The sequence below is a fragment of the Copadichromis virginalis genome, linkage group LG14, assembly GCF_057382275.1.
Source record: "Copadichromis virginalis isolate Kocher_CV1m ecotype Utaka linkage group LG14, C_Virginalis_male_GT1.1, whole genome shotgun sequence".
NCBI lineage: Eukaryota > Metazoa > Chordata > Actinopteri > Cichliformes > Cichlidae > Copadichromis > Copadichromis virginalis.
In genome coordinates this window covers 23,288,425-23,305,899 of record NC_140631.1, presented here as the reverse complement: position 1 = coordinate 23,305,899, position 17,475 = coordinate 23,288,425, and the positions used below count along the sequence as shown (strand labels likewise).

General features: G+C 42.7%; 2 protein-coding genes across 3 annotated transcripts; one reads left to right on the top strand and one right to left on the bottom strand.

Moving 5' to 3' along the window:
- Positions 1–273: 273 nt before the first annotated feature.
- sarm1 (sterile alpha and TIR motif containing 1) lies at positions 274–11,050 on the top strand. The gene is made up of 9 exons (XM_085429978.1): positions 274–351; positions 2,468–3,052; positions 5,670–6,288; positions 7,741–7,953; positions 8,441–8,532; positions 8,612–8,938; positions 9,039–9,228; positions 9,922–10,043; positions 10,302–11,050. The coding sequence occupies exons 2-9, from the start codon at positions 2,589–2,591 to the stop codon at positions 10,408–10,410; spliced, it is 2,136 nt and encodes a 711-aa protein (XP_085286104.1). The 5' UTR covers positions 274–351; positions 2,468–2,588; the 3' UTR covers positions 10,411–11,050.
- A 582-nt stretch (positions 11,051–11,632) lies between these two features.
- Positions 11,633–17,241, bottom strand: slc46a1 (solute carrier family 46 member 1). 2 transcript variants are annotated; one of them, XM_085429979.1, is made up of 6 exons: positions 16,764–17,241; positions 14,875–15,266; positions 14,299–14,777; positions 13,301–13,384; positions 12,921–13,077; positions 11,633–12,822 (listed from the first exon to the last, which is right to left on the bottom strand). In XM_085429979.1, exons 1-6 carry the CDS (start codon positions 17,070–17,072, stop codon positions 12,768–12,770), a joined length of 1,476 nt encoding a protein of 491 aa, XP_085286105.1. In that variant the 5' UTR covers positions 17,073–17,241; the 3' UTR covers positions 11,633–12,767. The 2 variants fall into 2 exon arrangements, with proteins under 2 accessions (XP_085286105.1, XP_085286106.1); XM_085429980.1 differs by lacking the exon at positions 13,301–13,384.
- Between the last annotated feature and the right edge of the window lie 234 nt (positions 17,242–17,475).

Below are 17,475 nucleotides of genomic sequence, written 5' to 3'. Positions count from 1 at the left end.
TTATAACTAAACATGTTAACAGCACCTCCACATTTATATCACAGTTTATTATATTGCACGTGTATTTCAGTAATAGGCTGTTTATTTCAGTATAGTGGTGTACACGAATTCAAATTTCCGAGGCCACAGGTGGCCACGTGGGCGTTATCCATAACCATAATCTATGTGATATTTCTAAACTATAATTTATCCAAGTACACATCAGTTAACCAAGTCAGTCGGTTCTTTTGCAATGAAAGACATAAACACTCATATCACCGGTTAGTTACCGCAGTGCCGGCTGTTTAATTCACAGGAGCGTATGCAAGTAACCATGGTAACCACGGACTCTGAGCGGCTGGCTCGACGCAGGTCAGACAACTTTTACATATAAGATCTTAAAACAGGACACAGACACTGTAATTGCTGACCTAATATCAAATGTATACGTGGACTGAGTCTATGTTTGACGTTTGTTTTTATATCTAATCTTTACTCTCAAACCTTTAAACAGCAGCAAGTCTGCTGCTAAGAGAATACAGACTCAAACCGATTGATCATTTCTTTTTAAAGTCATCTGGAAGCGCCACGTTTTCACTCAGTCTTTTATTTACAGCACGATTTAAGTGTTTTAAACGGGGGAATGATGGAGGAATGTGTTGTAAATTAGCATGGTGCCTGGCATTGTCACGGGAGCATGCAGGTATTAATTTGGGGATTTATTAAATGTAGCCTATAAATGTTATTATACTTGATTCTAATCTGCTGCTAATTAGCAGTCTTAATTAGCAAGTCTTACGCTAATGGAAATGCAGATACCACAGAACACACAGCATGAATCTGATCTGCGACAAATTGAAGCCATCTCTTTTACAACAGTGTGGTCTCAGACTGGTATATTTTTAAATTCTTTATGCTTTAGATTTTCGAGTCTCTGGAATAGTTGATAGTAATGAGGATAATTTTCTGTAAAAGAATATTGATATGACCTGTGAATTAGAGTCATAGATGACCGTTAGGTTAGTTTGATGCCAACACTTTCATGTCAGCTAGGAAACTCTGGGTTATGACAGTTGTGTACCAGGACCTGAGCTTTGTCGGTGGTATAACAGCTCAAGCGCTTATGAGGGGAACAGGTCTATCACATGCTTTGCTGTGAGTCTGGGCTGGGCAGACATCTCCGAAATCATCGAAGAACTTTTGCAAATAGGCTCTATCATGACAAACCGACCAGATATCTGAAGATTAAACCACTACATTCTCGGCTAAAAAAAATAAATAACAGTGCATTTGGTGAGACAAAAACAGGGTATTTCAAAGTACAGTTTAGTTAGTTTCCATATGCTGGTTGTTGGTGTGGAGAAATGCCCAAAAGAATGGCCACCAGGCCAAAGCAATGGCTTTGACTTGAACAGCGTTAACCCCGCCCCCTGAGTTTGATGGGTGAGGCTGACAGGTAAAACGAATTCATCAAGACAGCCACAGGGTCAGGACTGCCAAAATGAATTAAATAAATACATCATTAAGTAATTAATTAAACGGTTCAATAATTAATTAAAATAAGAAATAAATAAATAATTCATCAAATTTGTCAAAAATTAATTAATCAAATATACAATTAAGCAATTGTTAATTAATGTGTCATTAATTAAATAAAATTTGAAATAAATAAAAAGTATGTATTTAATGTTTTAAATGAAATGAATGGGCATTTTATTAATTATTTAAATATTTCTTTAATTAATTACTTCAAATTTCAATTAATTATCGACATATTTAATTAATTATTTAATGGCGTATTTAATTCATTCATTTCGCCACTCCTGGCCCTCTATATCTACAGAGGGCCTGCAGTGTTTACAAACGCCCTTGCCACTATACGCATGCTCTGACCGGCTGTGATGCAGGGAGTTGAGAGATGATGAGGAGCGGTGCTGCTTCTTTCACTGTACATCACTGATAACATATCCGGCGCCGGTGGGCGGTGCGAAGCCTTGAAGATGCAGGCAGCCTGCGGATGCTGACCAAAGGATGTCAGGCGAGGAACTTCCGCAGGGTACGAGCGTTACTTTTGATATTTTTGGAGAAAACAATCCGCGGCAGCGCGCTGGATGCGTTGGAAGGGAAACTATGAGAACTAAAAGTCTCCTTTGTTAGCCAAGCCTCAGTGAATGAATGCGAGCGAGAATACAGACAACAATAGTTTATTGTTATTCTTCTTAGCAAAACGAGCAGGCCGTGCCTCCCAGCGTTTCGGTTCGAGGTCTTGTGCGCTTTAAGGACACTTCTACAAATTGTGCCCACTAACACATCTACTGAGAGAGACAAAGCAGCAACTGTGAAGCGTAAATACCCGCTGATCTGCTCAAGATCTGCTCAGACGTCTTTAATGGCTTACTGGCGCGTATGACACCCAGAGAGAGGTGATGTGCGATTTGGTGAAAGGTGTCACTTTTGATTAATAACCGAGGCCTTGCTTTTTCTGCAGGAGTTGGCTTTGTTTACAGGGCGGCCAGTAGGCTGAACACGGATCACAGGCCTTAAGTGAACACAGCAGTGCTGCTTCTAGCAGTGCGCATCCAGATCGATCACATTGTTTGTGCCGGTAGATGCTTTTCTCCCTGACGCTCTTCTTGTGGAGGCTCTACCGACATTTCTACATCATGTTCAGCTCTGACCGGCTCACAGTCCCGGATTACGTCAGCCGGCTGCAGAGAGGGAGGAGCGGCTCCGCATGCGACCCCAGGGCCATCTCTCCGGGGATCAATGCCGACGTCCAGGCGGTTTTGGACACGTCACTTCCCGCCCTGCGCTCCGCCATCAGTAGGCTGAAGTCATCCAGGGAAACATCGAATTCAGATGAGACCCGTAGAGCTATCGCGGAGATCTTCCAGCTGGTGGAGGAGGCCTGGGTTTTACCTACCGTGGGTCGTCAAGTGGCCGAGGAGATCTGCAACAGGATCCGGCTGCATGGAGGCCTGGAGCTGCTGCTTCAGCTCCAGCAGTCGCCTGCTGTGGAGATAACTTACGAGTCTGCAAAACTGCTGGAGCAGATACTGATCTCAGAGAACAGGTATGGTGTAACGGTGTGATGCGGTGCAGGACCGCAGTAGACTGTACTACATTGCAGTCTGTTTTTGTACTTAGACATAAAGTTTAAACACTGCTGCGGGTAGTGCAGTATTTGTGTTTGTGTGTCTCCATATTTGTCTGAGTATTCTAGTAATCACTTAGTAAATGATTATAAAATGTGATCTTTATTTACTGAACCTTTATTTAATGGGGTTAATGTGACTCTTGAGATTATTACTCTCCTTTCCACAAGCAAGCTGGCCAAGACTGGCAGCAGTACAGTTTCAGAAATGAGTGCTCAGCAAAAATACACAAAATAAGTGTAGTACATTTCCAAGTCATCAATTTAAACGTCAGCGTCTGGGGCCAGAACACAGGGGTGGTCAAATATTTGCAGCATGAAGAAGGTGAAGCTCAACACTTGTAGCATAAAGAACAACTTTACTGCTTGGCATCCACGATCCAGATGATTACTCTCCAGATCCAGATGAAGACTACAAGCCGAAACGTGTCAGTCAAGCGATAAAGTTCATTTTTATAGTACAAGTGTTGCTGGAGCGTCTCCATGCAGTTCGAAAGTAGATGAAGCTGTGCCAGACACCTCTGCTCTGTTTCTACAGCCTGAAGTAACTGATCAGTTATATTCACCTGGAATCGTATGAAGTTTCAGTTGAAGGAACTTCCTTGCAGGCATTATACAAATGCATATAACAACTCTGATATGACGAGGGAGCAACAAGTCTCTTTGTTGCCTCAATATACAGACAGCTGCTGAAAGTGAGGTGTAAAAGAGAGTGAGTCATCTATTATAATTCTTAAGCACTTATACTGAGATACTGATTCACAGCCCAGGACTGCAGTGATACGGTTCAGTGGTTTTGAGTTTGCATTTGAGAAGATCATCAGTTCGGTGTCGTCAGGATTTCAAACATGTTGTGCTGTAATGTACTAGCAGCTGATTGCAGCTGAAGGAGAGGCTGGGTCAGAGTATGTGCAGAGCAGTCCATCCACCTTGTTATCATCATTACAGTGAAAGGGTTCTTTCAACTGAACCCCAGGGCACACTTTTAGTTGCATTAACCAAGTTGTAAGTGATTCCCTTCTACCTGCATGTACTGAGATCTGTCTGCTGAATACTTTTAAAACCATGCAGCGTTTCTTATGTACACCTGTCACAGAAATAACATGTAATGTTGCAGTTTGAAACAACAAATTTTACTTAAACAGACGTCAAAAGCTATAATAGACTGAATTCACACTGACGTACACTACCAGTCAAAAGTTTGGACACAACTTCTCATTTTATTGTTTTTTCTTTGTTTTCATGACTATTTACATTGTAGATTCTCACTGAAGGAATCAAAACAATGAATGAATGAACACATATGGAATTATGTAGTAAACAAAAAAGTGTAAAATAACTGAAATCATGCTTTATAGTCTAGATTCTTCAAAATAGCCACCCTTTGCTTTGATTACTGCTTTGCACACTCTTGGCACTCTATTGATGAGCTTCATGAGGTAGTCACCTGAAATGATTTTCCAACAGTTGTGAAGGAGTTCCCAGAGATGCGGAGGATTTGTTGGCACTTTTGCCTTCTGTCTCATCCCTTTTGCTAGTCCATCTCATCCCAAACCATCTCGATTGGGTTTAGGTCAGGTGACTGTGGAGGCCAGGCCATCACTCTCCTTCTTGGTCAAATAGCCCTTACACAGCTTGGAGGTGTGTTTGAGGTCATTGGTCCAACTAAATGCAAACCGGATTGAATGGCATGTCACTACAGGATGCTGTGGAAGCCATGCTGGTTCGAATCCCCAACAGTGTCACCAGCAAAGCACCCCCACGCCATCACACCTCCTCCTCCTTGCTCCATGGTTTGAACCACGCATGTAGAAACCATCTGTTCACCTTTTCTGTGCCGCACAGAGACATGGCAGGTGGAACCAAAAATCTCAAAATTTGGACTCATCATATCAAAGCACAGATTTCCCCTGGTCTATTGTCCATTCATTGTGTTTCTTGCCTCAAACAAATCTCTTCTGCTTGTTGCTTTCCTTAGTAGTGGTTTCTTAGCAGCTATTTGATCGAAAAGGCCTGATTTCTGGCGGAACAGTTGATGTAGAGATGTGTCTGCTACTGGAACTCTGTCTGGAATTTATCTGGACTCTAATCTGAGGTGCTGTTAACTTTTTGAGGCTGGCGATGATGATGAATTTATCCTCAGCAGCAGAGGTGACTCTTGTTCTTCCTTTCCTTCATGTGAGCCAGTTTCGTTGTAGTGCTTGATGGTTTTTGCGACTGTACTTTGGGAGACATTCAAAATTTTAGCAATTTTTCAGACTGGCTGACATTCAGTTCTTTAAACAATGAGAGACTGTCGTTTCTCTTTAGTTAACCGATTGGTTCATGCCATAATATAAATTCTAACAGTTGTCAAATATGGGTGTTAGCTGTGTAAATAAACTCTGATCAATTTTTCTGTTAATTAGTGATAAAGAATGTGGGATGGTGGGTATGAACTTCAATTTCTTGGCTGCTGAAGTGCTGTCACTCAGTCTCCCAGACCGTATGAAGTCTGTATTTAGTGTTTGTTACCATCTTCCAAATTTGTCTACAGGGATTACGTGGCTCGCATAGGTCTGGGGGTCATCCTCAACCTGACTCGTCAGCAGGAAGATGCTCAGCTGGCTCGGAGCGTCTCGGGCATCCTCGAGCACATGTTCAAACACACCGAGGAGACGTCTATCCACCTCATCACCAACGGCGCCCTGGACACCCTCCTCTTCTGGTGCCGAGGTACGGACCCCACTGTTCTGCGTCACTGTGCCGTGGCACTGGCTAACTGTGCGATGTATGGAGGCCACTGCTGCCAGCGCTGGATGATCGAGAAACGGGCAGCTGAGTGGCTCTTCCCACTGGCCTTTTCCAAAGAGGATGAACTCATTCGTTTCTATGCCTGTTTGGCTGTAACTGTGTTAGCTGCAAACAGAGAAATTGAGAAAGAGGTGGTGAAATCAGGGACCTTGGAGCTAGTGGAGCCATTCATCGCATCTCTGGATCCAGAGGACTTTGCCCGCAGTTTACTGGACAGTGCAGACAGCATGCAGGGAAGGACCGCATCTGACCTGCAGCAACTTTTGCCGTTACTGGATGGCACGAGAGTGGAGGGAAAGTGCATTGCAGCCTTTTACCTGTGTGTTGAGGCCAGCATCAAGTCCCGTCAGCGCAACACAAAGGTAAAACTGTCTCTCTTATTTAATGAGTTGGAAAGACATCAGATGCATAAAATAATAAATAATACTTCCAGTGGCTGACACATAGTATTTATTTTTTAGATTAATGAAGTGCATGGATTTTATAGATATTTGAATCAAAACTGATTATAAATTAATAAAATAAATTAACAATTCAACATATTCATTAAAACATTACTTAACAAATATTACTAACATCTAAATCCTCTACAGAGTTATTGTATCAAGGTCCCAAAATGTCTCAGACACAGCACCACTCAAGCCAAAGGGAAGATCCCAGCACTGCTCACCTGGGTGTATTTATAGCCCTCAGAAAAGCTTTAGAACATTTATGCAAGAAGAAACAAGACCTGAAGATCAGGATTAAACAAATGAAAGAGGAAAAATGCAACAAATTACAGAAATGTTGAAAGAAAATGAAGAGCAGAGAAAATGCAAGTTCCAAGACATGGAGAAAAGGCCTGAAGTGATGTTCGACGAAGTTCTGAGAAGGAGCAGAAGGAGCTTTTATGGAAGCAGCACATGAAGAGATGCAATCCAAGCTCCAAGCCACAGAGAAAGATAGACAAAGCACTGAGAAGAAATGCACCATTGCTGAATGAGAAGGAACAAAAGGAAGCAGTATACCAACAAATCGTGTGCAAGCTTCAAGTATCGGAGAAAAACAATGAAGATTTGCGTGTAATGTTTGAGGAGGACAAATCTCAGAAAGACATGAAGTCTTTACTTCAAGAACTACAGCAGAGACATGAGGCCTTACAAACAATCCATTAAAAAAAGAAGAACAAAAAAGGACGTGGAAGAGGAAAACAAAGAACTGCGAGAAAAACGTGAACAAAAGCAGGAAACCTTAGAAGAACTGGAGAGAAGGTGTAAGAAGGTGTAAGTGCAGCATGAAGAACTTTTCAGAGAGAAGACAGACCTCATAAAACAGAACAAAGATCTGCAGGAAGTGTGCCTGAAAAAGCAGAGAAAGCAGTTTAGGTTTTTCCACAAGAAGGGCTCTGCTGCTTCTTCAGTTCAGCCTGGACAAGAGTAGCCTCATCTTCCTCCTACAGAGGCAAAACCTGCAAACAAATTCAGTGTGCTTCAGGGTCTTATGCAATTTTAATGTTGTTAAGAAACATTACTGATTGAAATCACCATTTAGCAGTACTTAAGAAAAGCTGAATAACTGAGCTTTATTTAGCATGACTCCTTGTATTTAGCATGAGTCGACAGGTATAAGTTGGATAACAGTTCAAAACAACCTCACCTTAATTGGAAAGTAAAATTTGAGAAAATTCTCACGTTAATTATTTGCCTTTATTTTATGAAGAGATGTATGTTTTAGCGTTGACTGATTCTTTTAAGCCTTGTTGTTGTGGCAGGTGGCTATTTCACTTAAAATTGAAATATATTGTGGCTGATCCCCAATTTCTCTTTCCTTTTCAGATATTTCAAGAGATTGGTGCTGTGCAGAGCCTCAAAAGAATCGTCATGTACTCCAGCAATGCCACAGTCTGTGCCCTCGCTAAGCGGGCGCTGAGCATGATGGGAGAGGAAGTACCGAAACGAATCCTGTCAAGCGTGCCCAACTGGAAAACCTGTGAGGTGCAGACGTGGCTGCAGCAGATCGGCTTCAGCGCTTGCTGTGATCGTTTTCAGGTGAGCGACACATTATTCCTACAGAAAGATGAAATATCTATCCACACGTTCATCTCACAGCTCAGTTTAACAGCTGAACTGACATGGATGTGGTTTGGGTCTTAGGAGTGGTTTAGTGGAGAGAACGTTTTTAGGGTCAGTTTTGCCTTTTGCACCGAAGAATATCATTGGACTGCCAATTAGACTGCCCCCCACCTTGTACATTTTTAAAGTAAGGCTTAAAACTCATTTTCATTTCTTGGCTTTTATCCTAGAGTGAAAATTGTAGGTATTTAGGTACTTTATTGCCTCTAGTATATTTGTGATTCTTCAGATATACTTATTGAGGTGTGTGGGCAATGGTGTGTGCGTGTGGTGTATCTTTTATTATGTTGTGTAACCCTCATTTTCACGTACAGTGTGCTGGCCGACTTTGTTGTTGTAAACATGCTTTATAAATAAAATCAGACTAAACTGGCCTGATGTGTTTGGTGATGTTATTACGTAGGAACTCCAGGTGGATGGAGACCTTCTTCTGAACATCACAGATGAAGATTTGAGCTGTGATTTGAGCATGACTACCAACCTTACTCGCAAGAGGCAAGTGGTGAATAATATTTGAACCCGCGTTTATTTGTCTTGAAAAAAAACAAACCCTCTAATTTGTCTGATCATCCAGGTTTTTGAGAGACTTGCGTGTGCTGAAGACTTACGCCAATTACTCCACATGTGACCCCAACAACATGGCCGACTGGTTAAGCGAGGTGGACCCCCGTTTTCGTCAGTACACCTACGGCCTAGTCCAGTCAGGCGTGGACCGTCACAACATCCAGAGCCTGACCGATAAGCAGCTCCAGCACGACTGCCACATTGAGAACGGCGTCCACAGAGCAAAGATACTGTCTGCCAGCCGCGGGCCCTTAAAACTGAGCCACACCGATGCACAGCCTTCAGGGCCTGACGTCTTCATCAGCTACAGACGAACCACGGGCTCACAGCTGGCCAGGTTAGAACTGGAGAAGATTTTGTGCAGAAGGTCATTTAGGATGAAGAGTGAGATCAGATAAGGTTAAAATTAAATCCTGCTCATCTTGTTTTGCTCCCAGCCTATTGAAGGTGCACCTGCAGGTTCGAGGATACAGCGTCTTCATAGATGTGGAGAAGCTGGAGGCTGGTAAATTTGAGGACAAACTCATTCAGAGTGTGCAGAGAGCACGTAACTTCATCCTGGTCCTGTCTGCCAGTGCACTCGACAAGTGTATGGGAGACACAGCCATGAAGGACTGGGTGCATAAGGTCAGTTTTCCATTTCCTGCACACGATGGTTGAAATGTCAGGGCTAATTATGTCTAATTTCTGCTGAAAAATGTCAGATCACTGCACCTCGAACTCTTCTCGAGATGTTCCACAGTAGTTCTGTTCATGAGGCAATTGGATTACATCAGATCAGATTTGTGAGCTTGCATTTAAAGTTTGTTCTGTGGAGTCATTTTTGGAGTGTTTTTGTATTTTCAGTGGAACACAACTCTCTTAAAACTCATGAATAGGTTTATAGTTCCATTTACACCCACTTAAATTCATGATGGCGGGTTTTAATAAAATATCATGACTAAAAACTGAATTAACGGAAATCCCACTCTGCCTAATATTATGCCATTAAATACCTCTGATTCAACAGGACATGGGACCCTTGGAGGGGTCCTGTGGTGTCTGCTCCCTGTGATTTGTGGGGTTGGACTTGCTCTAGGACATCCTATCCTTGGTTAGAGGTTAACCAAGCGTACATAGAGGTTCATAATAACATGGTTAGGATGTATGTTATTATGAGAACGCATGATTCTTGTGTCGGGCTCTTTGCCGTGTTGCTCACACTGTTCCTGAGCAGTGTTTGTGTTGTGGTAGGCAGTTTTACCCTTATGAGGGAAGCTGCTGCCATTGGGGAGTGAAATTCAGATAGATTATCTCCAATTCATTTGTTTCATCTTGCAGGAGATCGTCACGGCCCTGGCTGGTAAGAAGAACATAGTTCCTGTCACAGATAACTTTGCATGGCCTGACCCCATGTCCCTGCCAGAAGACATGAGAGCCATTCTCAACTTCAACGGCATCAAGTGAGTCCCTGCATACTGTGCTCCGATTGGACAGTGGACACAGTCCTGTGATGTGCGGGGAAACTGTTTTCCCACCAGGTCTAAACCACAGCTGTTTGTTCCATTTGTACTGCATTTATTACAATCTCCCAATAGCACTCATATTTCTCTCATTAATATTTCAGTCACTTTAGTGCAGATGTGTAAAAATTCCAATTAGAGGGAACTGTTTTCCCTGAATCGACATCATCTAATGCCTGCTGACGTCTCTTCACATAGGTGGTCCCACGAATATCAGGAGGCTACGATCGAGAAGATCCTGCGCTTTCTGAAAAGACCCCAAGACCAAGTCGACCGCTCAGACGGCTCCAAAGAGCAGAAGAAATAAACTGAGATAAACACAGTCCGATTTCAGCTATAATAACTATCCATGATGCCAAAATTCCACATAACCTACAGTGAATAGTCTGGCAGCTTTCCCTGCTCTGACCTAATGCATGTGAAATTAATCCGGATGTTTAGATTACTTGCTGACCGGAATACCTGATATGCACACACTTAATTATTAACAATAAATAGAACTGATAAGGGGATTGTATATAAAAACTCTAAGCCTTTAATGTTAGTCAGTGCTGTATATGTGTAATCAGGTACAGTAAGCGCCTTCTGTATCTCAGGAAAATAACTGTGATAGACCAGCTGACATGGACACCCAGCAACATTATCACTGCTAACACATCAGTGTTCATCAAAGCTCCTCTATATGCAGTCGTCGTTTTTTTTAACCTGTGTACATCAAATGGACCAAAGCAGGTCTCTGACTTTACCAACATTTCTCCCGTTTTCATGTTTGTGTTGTGATAGAAGAAATCTTCCTCGGCAGACTTGATGATTTGTTTAGGATGAGTGACTACTGTGAGTTTAATCTAAGCCCCAAATTTAACCATAAACAAGTGAAATATGTGTAGCGGGAATAACTCCATGTAGCGTTAAACATACTGTTCTGTAATAAAAGTGGGTAAAAAGTACCTCAATATCTGTTCTGTTTTACAGTGTAATTGTGAGTTACCACACTGTGTAATCCATTATTACTGCTGACATAAGACTTACTTCACCACAGTCTGTCCAATAGTTATATGTCTGCTTTTGAACTGAAAATGTATCATCCATCCATCTTCTGCTTATCCAGTCAGGGTTTTGGGAGTGGGTGGGCTGTTTCACCCAGCTGTCACAGGGTGAGAGGTACACCCTGGACAGGTGGCCAGGCTATCGCAGGTCTGACACACAGAGACAGATGATCATACCTACAGCCAGTTTAGAATGACCCATTAACCCCATGCGTGCCTTTGGACTGTGGGAGGAAGCTATAGTACCGGAGGGAATCCCCACAGACATTGGAGAACAGAGAGGCCCCAAACAGCCGGTGGATTCAAACCCAGGACAATCTTGCTGTGAGGCAACAGTGCTAACCACCACACCACTGTACTGCCCCAAAGTGTATCCTTGTTCAGAAAATAAATAAATAATTAAACACAGCAATCTGACACACCTGTCCTGTATTCATGAAGCATAAATGTACACCTGTAAAAACCAACAAAAGCAGTCATCCAGATGTGTTAATCAAGTTTATTAAATAAAATTGTGTAACTCGATTAACAAGATTTTTGGGGTTTGAAATCATTAAATTATCACACTTTATATTATAACAGATCACTCTGTTGACAGAACTGGAAGTGCAAAACCATAATTTAATTGCATTTTGTAATTTTAGAAAAAACATAAAATGTTAAAAGTTAAAACACAAACATCACTTATTTTATCACTTAAAAAATGTACTCTAAAATGTATTCAGATTGCTAAATATTGGAAATTATAGAAGAACAGACAGGTTTCTCAGACAGTTGTAGCACACTGTATGTTTTCTAAGGATGGCTTTGGTCACATGATCACGCGAATCTTGCTAATCAGTTAATGGTAGGTCAGTGGAAACTTCACTCAGCCAAGTAACTTCCCTTTGTGCATTTAAAGCTGATTCGACAGCTCCTGTTCCTTCATTGTGCAACTAGGACGTGACACTGTGTGCACGGCTTCTGCATTACTTCACAGATCAGCGTGTAATGCAGAAGCAGTCATTTAGATAAAAATGATTAACATTCATACAATGGAAAACATTCCTGATTGATTCTACATATGGCTTAAATCAGTGACACCTGGAGATATACAACAATTACATACATTCACGGTTTTAACTAACAGGAGTTAGTTAACAGGAGTGTGTGTGGTCTTCTGCTGCTGTAGCACATCCGCTTCAAGGTTCCACTTATTATGCACGAGGTACCGCCATGTGATCAGCTGATCAGATATTTGTATTAGTGAGCACTTGGACAAAATCAGAAAGCAGCAATTTACAAAATAACTTCTTTGTTTTTGTTGACGCGTTACATAGAATCTGTGACGACACTGCAGTGTCATGATCTCCGGTGCTCTACAATAGCTCATGATATTAAAAAATTACATCAAATTTTAATTATAAAGACACATTTTTGGGTTTGGCAGAACTGTCAGTCAGGATGTCGTTTCTTCATCGCTTACTTATTCTTTCTGGTGTAACAAGATGGAAATATCCCATCCCTGGGTGAGCGAATAAAACTGCAGACACAACGGATGCCTCTGCTCACCTTTCAGACTAACACCAGGATGAACCTGCACTCTCTTTTGTGATCCTGCCCTCCACCTCTCTGCAGGTCAGGACACTGTGGCATCTCTCTGGTCTCTCCTTTGTTCCAAACACTGCAGAGTCCTAGAAATACAGACATGAAGATGGTCAGTAATGACATTTGTCTGGTTGTTTACAGCCCATAAGACTAAAGCCAGTCACACAGGCATGAACAGACTCACCCTATTATTCCAGCTGGGATGAAGAGGATGATAGCAGCAAAGAGGAAAGGGAATCCCTTCATGAAGTGCAGGGTTGCTGGGTAGAGGGAGTTGAAAACGCCACTGCCCACCAGATAACACAAGCTCTCCACACAGGCAACAGATGCAAACAGGGCACCTAAGAAAAAGCACACACACACCCAGTAACACAATTACACATACAACCTGCAGAGCACAAGCTGTCCCGCGTGACAAGGGAACATGTGCTTCAACTGTGTTGCTGATCTAATTAGTTCACTGGCTCCACCACTGCACAGCTGACACACTGAGCTCTCTCTCTCACACAATCCGCACAACTTTGGTTTTAAATGTGTAACACTTGTACACGATCACGGGCTGACCCTGCTCTGACGGCTCCACCAACTTGGACAGCTTGGACCTCAGCACAGGTGTCGATGTCATGAAGAGCAAACACAGACCATAACCTGGGGAGAAAAAAACCCAAAACCAAAACAGATTTTTATGTTTATATGCGTGTAATTGTTTAATATCCATGAAATAATCCAGAGCGGGTGAATAAACTGTGTTAATTATTTCTAGAGGTTACAATCAGAGACAGTTTATTGTAGCCTTGTACTCAGGGCTGACAACCCTGAGTACAAGGCTACAATCAGTGGCCTTTTGTTCACTGACGTGTCATTATGTTTAAAATTTGCTTTAAAAATAACAATAACATGGGGTAAAAGGATTTGAAAAGCACAAATACAGGAAGATAATCAAAGTAACAAGCAGACATTCATCCATTCACTTATCCTTGAAAAGGTCTAAAGGGAGGCTGGAGCTTATCCCAACTAACATAGGGCGACATGCAGGGTGCACCCTGGACAGGTTCTCAGCCTAAGATAGGGAGATAGACAGCCATTCACACCTATGGGCAATTTAGATTCACCAATTAACCCAACTGCATGTCTTTGGACTGTGGGAGGAAGCCAGAGCACCGGAGAGTACCCATACAGACACGGGGAGAACATGCAAACTGCAAACTCCACACAGAAAGCCCCCGGCCAGGTAGCCAAGTTGAACTTCTTGCTGTGAAGCAACAGTGCTAACCACTGTGCCACCATGCTGCAGTGACATTTAACTCCAAATTAAATTGACACCAATATATATTGTAAGTCTTAACACAGACAAAACTTTTTCTTGGGCAGAGGCCGCATTCCATTACACATAATAGAAGAGAGAAAACACCTAATCATGGTAAAGTACTACAATAGTAAAAGTCATCTTCACTTAATTTATCCTACCTCACATTTTTCCTCACATAGTACATTCAGATTGACTTTTTACAATCGGTTTATAAACCATCTGGAGGTTATGAATGTGCTCCGACACCTCTCACCTGTAAACATGAGCTGAGTGCTGTTAGCCACAGAAAAGACCACCAGACCAACAATGTTGGAGGCAAGACCCACAAGAGCCACCCAGGAGTCCTCCATGCAGCGCTGCATGATCTTTATCCCCGCCAGACTGCTCAGGTAGCCCAGGTGGTGAGCTGCTGATCCGTAGCCAATAAAGTCTGGGCCCCAGCACAGAGGCGAGCTCAGCTCGTACAACACGTACAGTTCTCTGGAGCCAAAGTGAACAGTCACCACCAGAAAGAAGCACAGCGTGTAAAGCCACAGCTTGCATCTGTGAAATTGTCCTCCAGCCTCACTGCTGCTGCCTCCTGATGAGTAGAGGTGCCAGACAGCTTTATGGTGTCGAGTAGTGAGGAGCTTAGCACTCGGGTCTGGCACCACAGACTCACGGACAAAGAGGAAGGCATACAGAGCTGACACCAAGTTGGTGGCCAGCACGAGCCAGAACGGGTTGATGTAACTAAACAAAGCACAGAAATAGAGAGGTAAAGCTTATATGGTTGATTTAGATATATATTAGAGCAGTGTGAACAAACCTTTTAACACACATTCCTTACCCTTGAGCCCGCCGCCACTGTCCTCCAATGATGCTGGCTAGCATCCCTGACAGGCCCAGACACGCCTCTAGGATTGCCACCCTGAAGGTGCGAGAGCGCCTGTCACTGATATCTGCCACATAGGCAAAGCAGCCTGCCAGGACGGCATTAAAATCACCCGACAGGCCGCTAAGCAGCCGTCCCACTAGAAAGTAGACCACGGGCAGCTTGAGATACATCACCACAAGGTACACGATCGTCTGCAGGGCCAGGCCAAGGTTAGGGAGGATGAGGACTCGTCTGCGACCAGCGAGGTCACTCCAAGAGCCCAGGAGAGGCACAACCAAGAGCCCGACAGAAAAGCCCCCCAGACTGATGTACAGGTTCCAGTGTGCTGTCAAGGTTTCCACCTCCTGAAAAAGACACATTTAACAACAATCAATCTCAGTGATCAGCGAAGAGGTGGAGAAGATTTTTTAATAGATGCTGTGTTTCTACTTTTTGTTTCTTAGCTGCATCCCAGGTGTAACTCTGTCTGTGCACCAGCGTAATTAGACCCATACATCATTGCGTCTGATCTGCCCAAACACTAGTTTTGCTTCACCTTTTTTAGCAGAGCGTGTAGATTGTATTCCTTTTTCCCATTTTCAGCATGTGACTGCTGTTCCTCATTGTTGAACTGCTTGTAGGTTCAAGGCTTACGACTCCTTTTTTCCTTAAATGACTACACATGCAGCCATTCAGGTGCTGATGATCAATTTACTTAGAAAAAAAAGCCTTTAAAACACATCTGCATGTCTTTATGTGTGTATTAGTTTGTGCATTGCTTTTGTTTTCTCCAAATTGTAAGCACTTGACAGGAGGTCTTGCATATCTTTAAAGGGCTTGCGTGATAAAAAATGGCCCTTTTGGTGATGCTTATAACTATATGAGCGTGCTTTACTTGTTAGAACAGGTAAAAAAAATATGATACAGGAATGGCTTATTTTTAGGATTGCTTTGCATGCAGTTTCTTCAATAAGTGTTTTCATTTTGTTGTTTGTTAAGGGTAACTATGTAACCTGAAGAAATCAACAAAGTGGGATGGCCTCTCCTACTGAACCAGTTAGTTTAACTGTAAATCTAGCATGTTAGCATTACTTTGTGTCTCACTTGTGATGAATAATAAATAATGCTGCAGGTTTGCTGGCTGTTCAACAGAATATTGGATTAGTGAGTCATGATATGAGATGAGAGTCAAAGTCAGATTTATTGTCCATTCTGCAATATGTCCCGGGTATACACAGGATTGAAATGCCGTGTTTCCCTGACCCATGGTGTGCAGCGAAATTAAATAAATATAATAAATTAAGTGAGAAGTTTTTCAGCTTTTTTATATACAAGATATTAAGTATAAATGTTTTTTTAAAGCCTGCATAAATATTCCAAGTAGCAAAAAAAAATGAGGGTAAACAGGGTACCACAGTCCTTCTGTGGACTAAATCACACATTTCTCCGTGGTCTTTGTCAGGTTACTTCGTTAGTGCTTGTAAGCTGTGGTGCTACTTGGGACTAGTCTAAACCTATTGGGGGTGGGCATATTGTTTTATGCATGGCTTCATTAATAAAATCAATCAACAGTGTTATAGTGTCTACAACCCCTTTAAGTTTTCCGCCATTATAGAGCCTGAAGAAAAGGGTTAAAATACATTGAATTTTTAAGGTTATAAACATGTAACGTAATATTAATGAAAGATGTTTTTGTGCTTTTCCTGTTATAAAAATACTTCACAATGTATTAAACTCACGTTGAAAAGCCTTTATTTGTAACGGCATACATGGTTTTTAAATTAAAGGGTAATTCAAATGCTTTTCCCACGCAGAAAAGACGTGGACAGCAGCAGCAGTACATTTCAGGGTGACCGGACTACCTTCTGAAGCGGGTCGGGGGGCGCTGAGCTGTTGCCGCACTCCGACCTCTTGGAGCCGTTGTAGCCGAGGTCTTCACTTATGCGGTCCCACAGGTACTGGGTCGACAGAGGTGCCTGCAGGGCCAGGGAGAACATGGACAGGAACAACACCGGCTCCACAGACACCGGCAGCGAGCATGTAACAGGCGGTCGTACGACGTCGGTGGACGGTACACCAGGCTCCTCTTTGTTTACGTCGAGCTGTGGTTCCTCCGCTGTGTCACTGAGGACATCTCCGTGTAGGATCGCCGCAGTGTCCTGCTCGTCCATGTTGGATCCACTCAACTGTAAACATTAAGTGTGTTGACTAGTTTAAGCTGCCTGTTAACGGAGTATACAGTGAAAACGAGAGCGTGTGCGGCTGGCTAACAACGGTTACGCTAATGAGAGTGAAGGTAACTTTACTGCCAGCTCAGCCAAAATCAATGAAACAATAACAAGAACCGTAAAAGCGCGGGCTTTGCGGCCTCTGCTGGACGAAGAGGTGAACTACATTCCGAAATGATAACTGCGGTGGGTCACGAGTGCCAAAATGAATTAACGAACTATTTCTTTAAATAATTAATTTACCCCCCCCCCCCCCCCCATAACAAACACAGCTCTCATATTTAGTAGGGGTGCAACGATACACAAAATTCACGTTTCGGTTCGATACTTTGGTGTCACGGTTCGA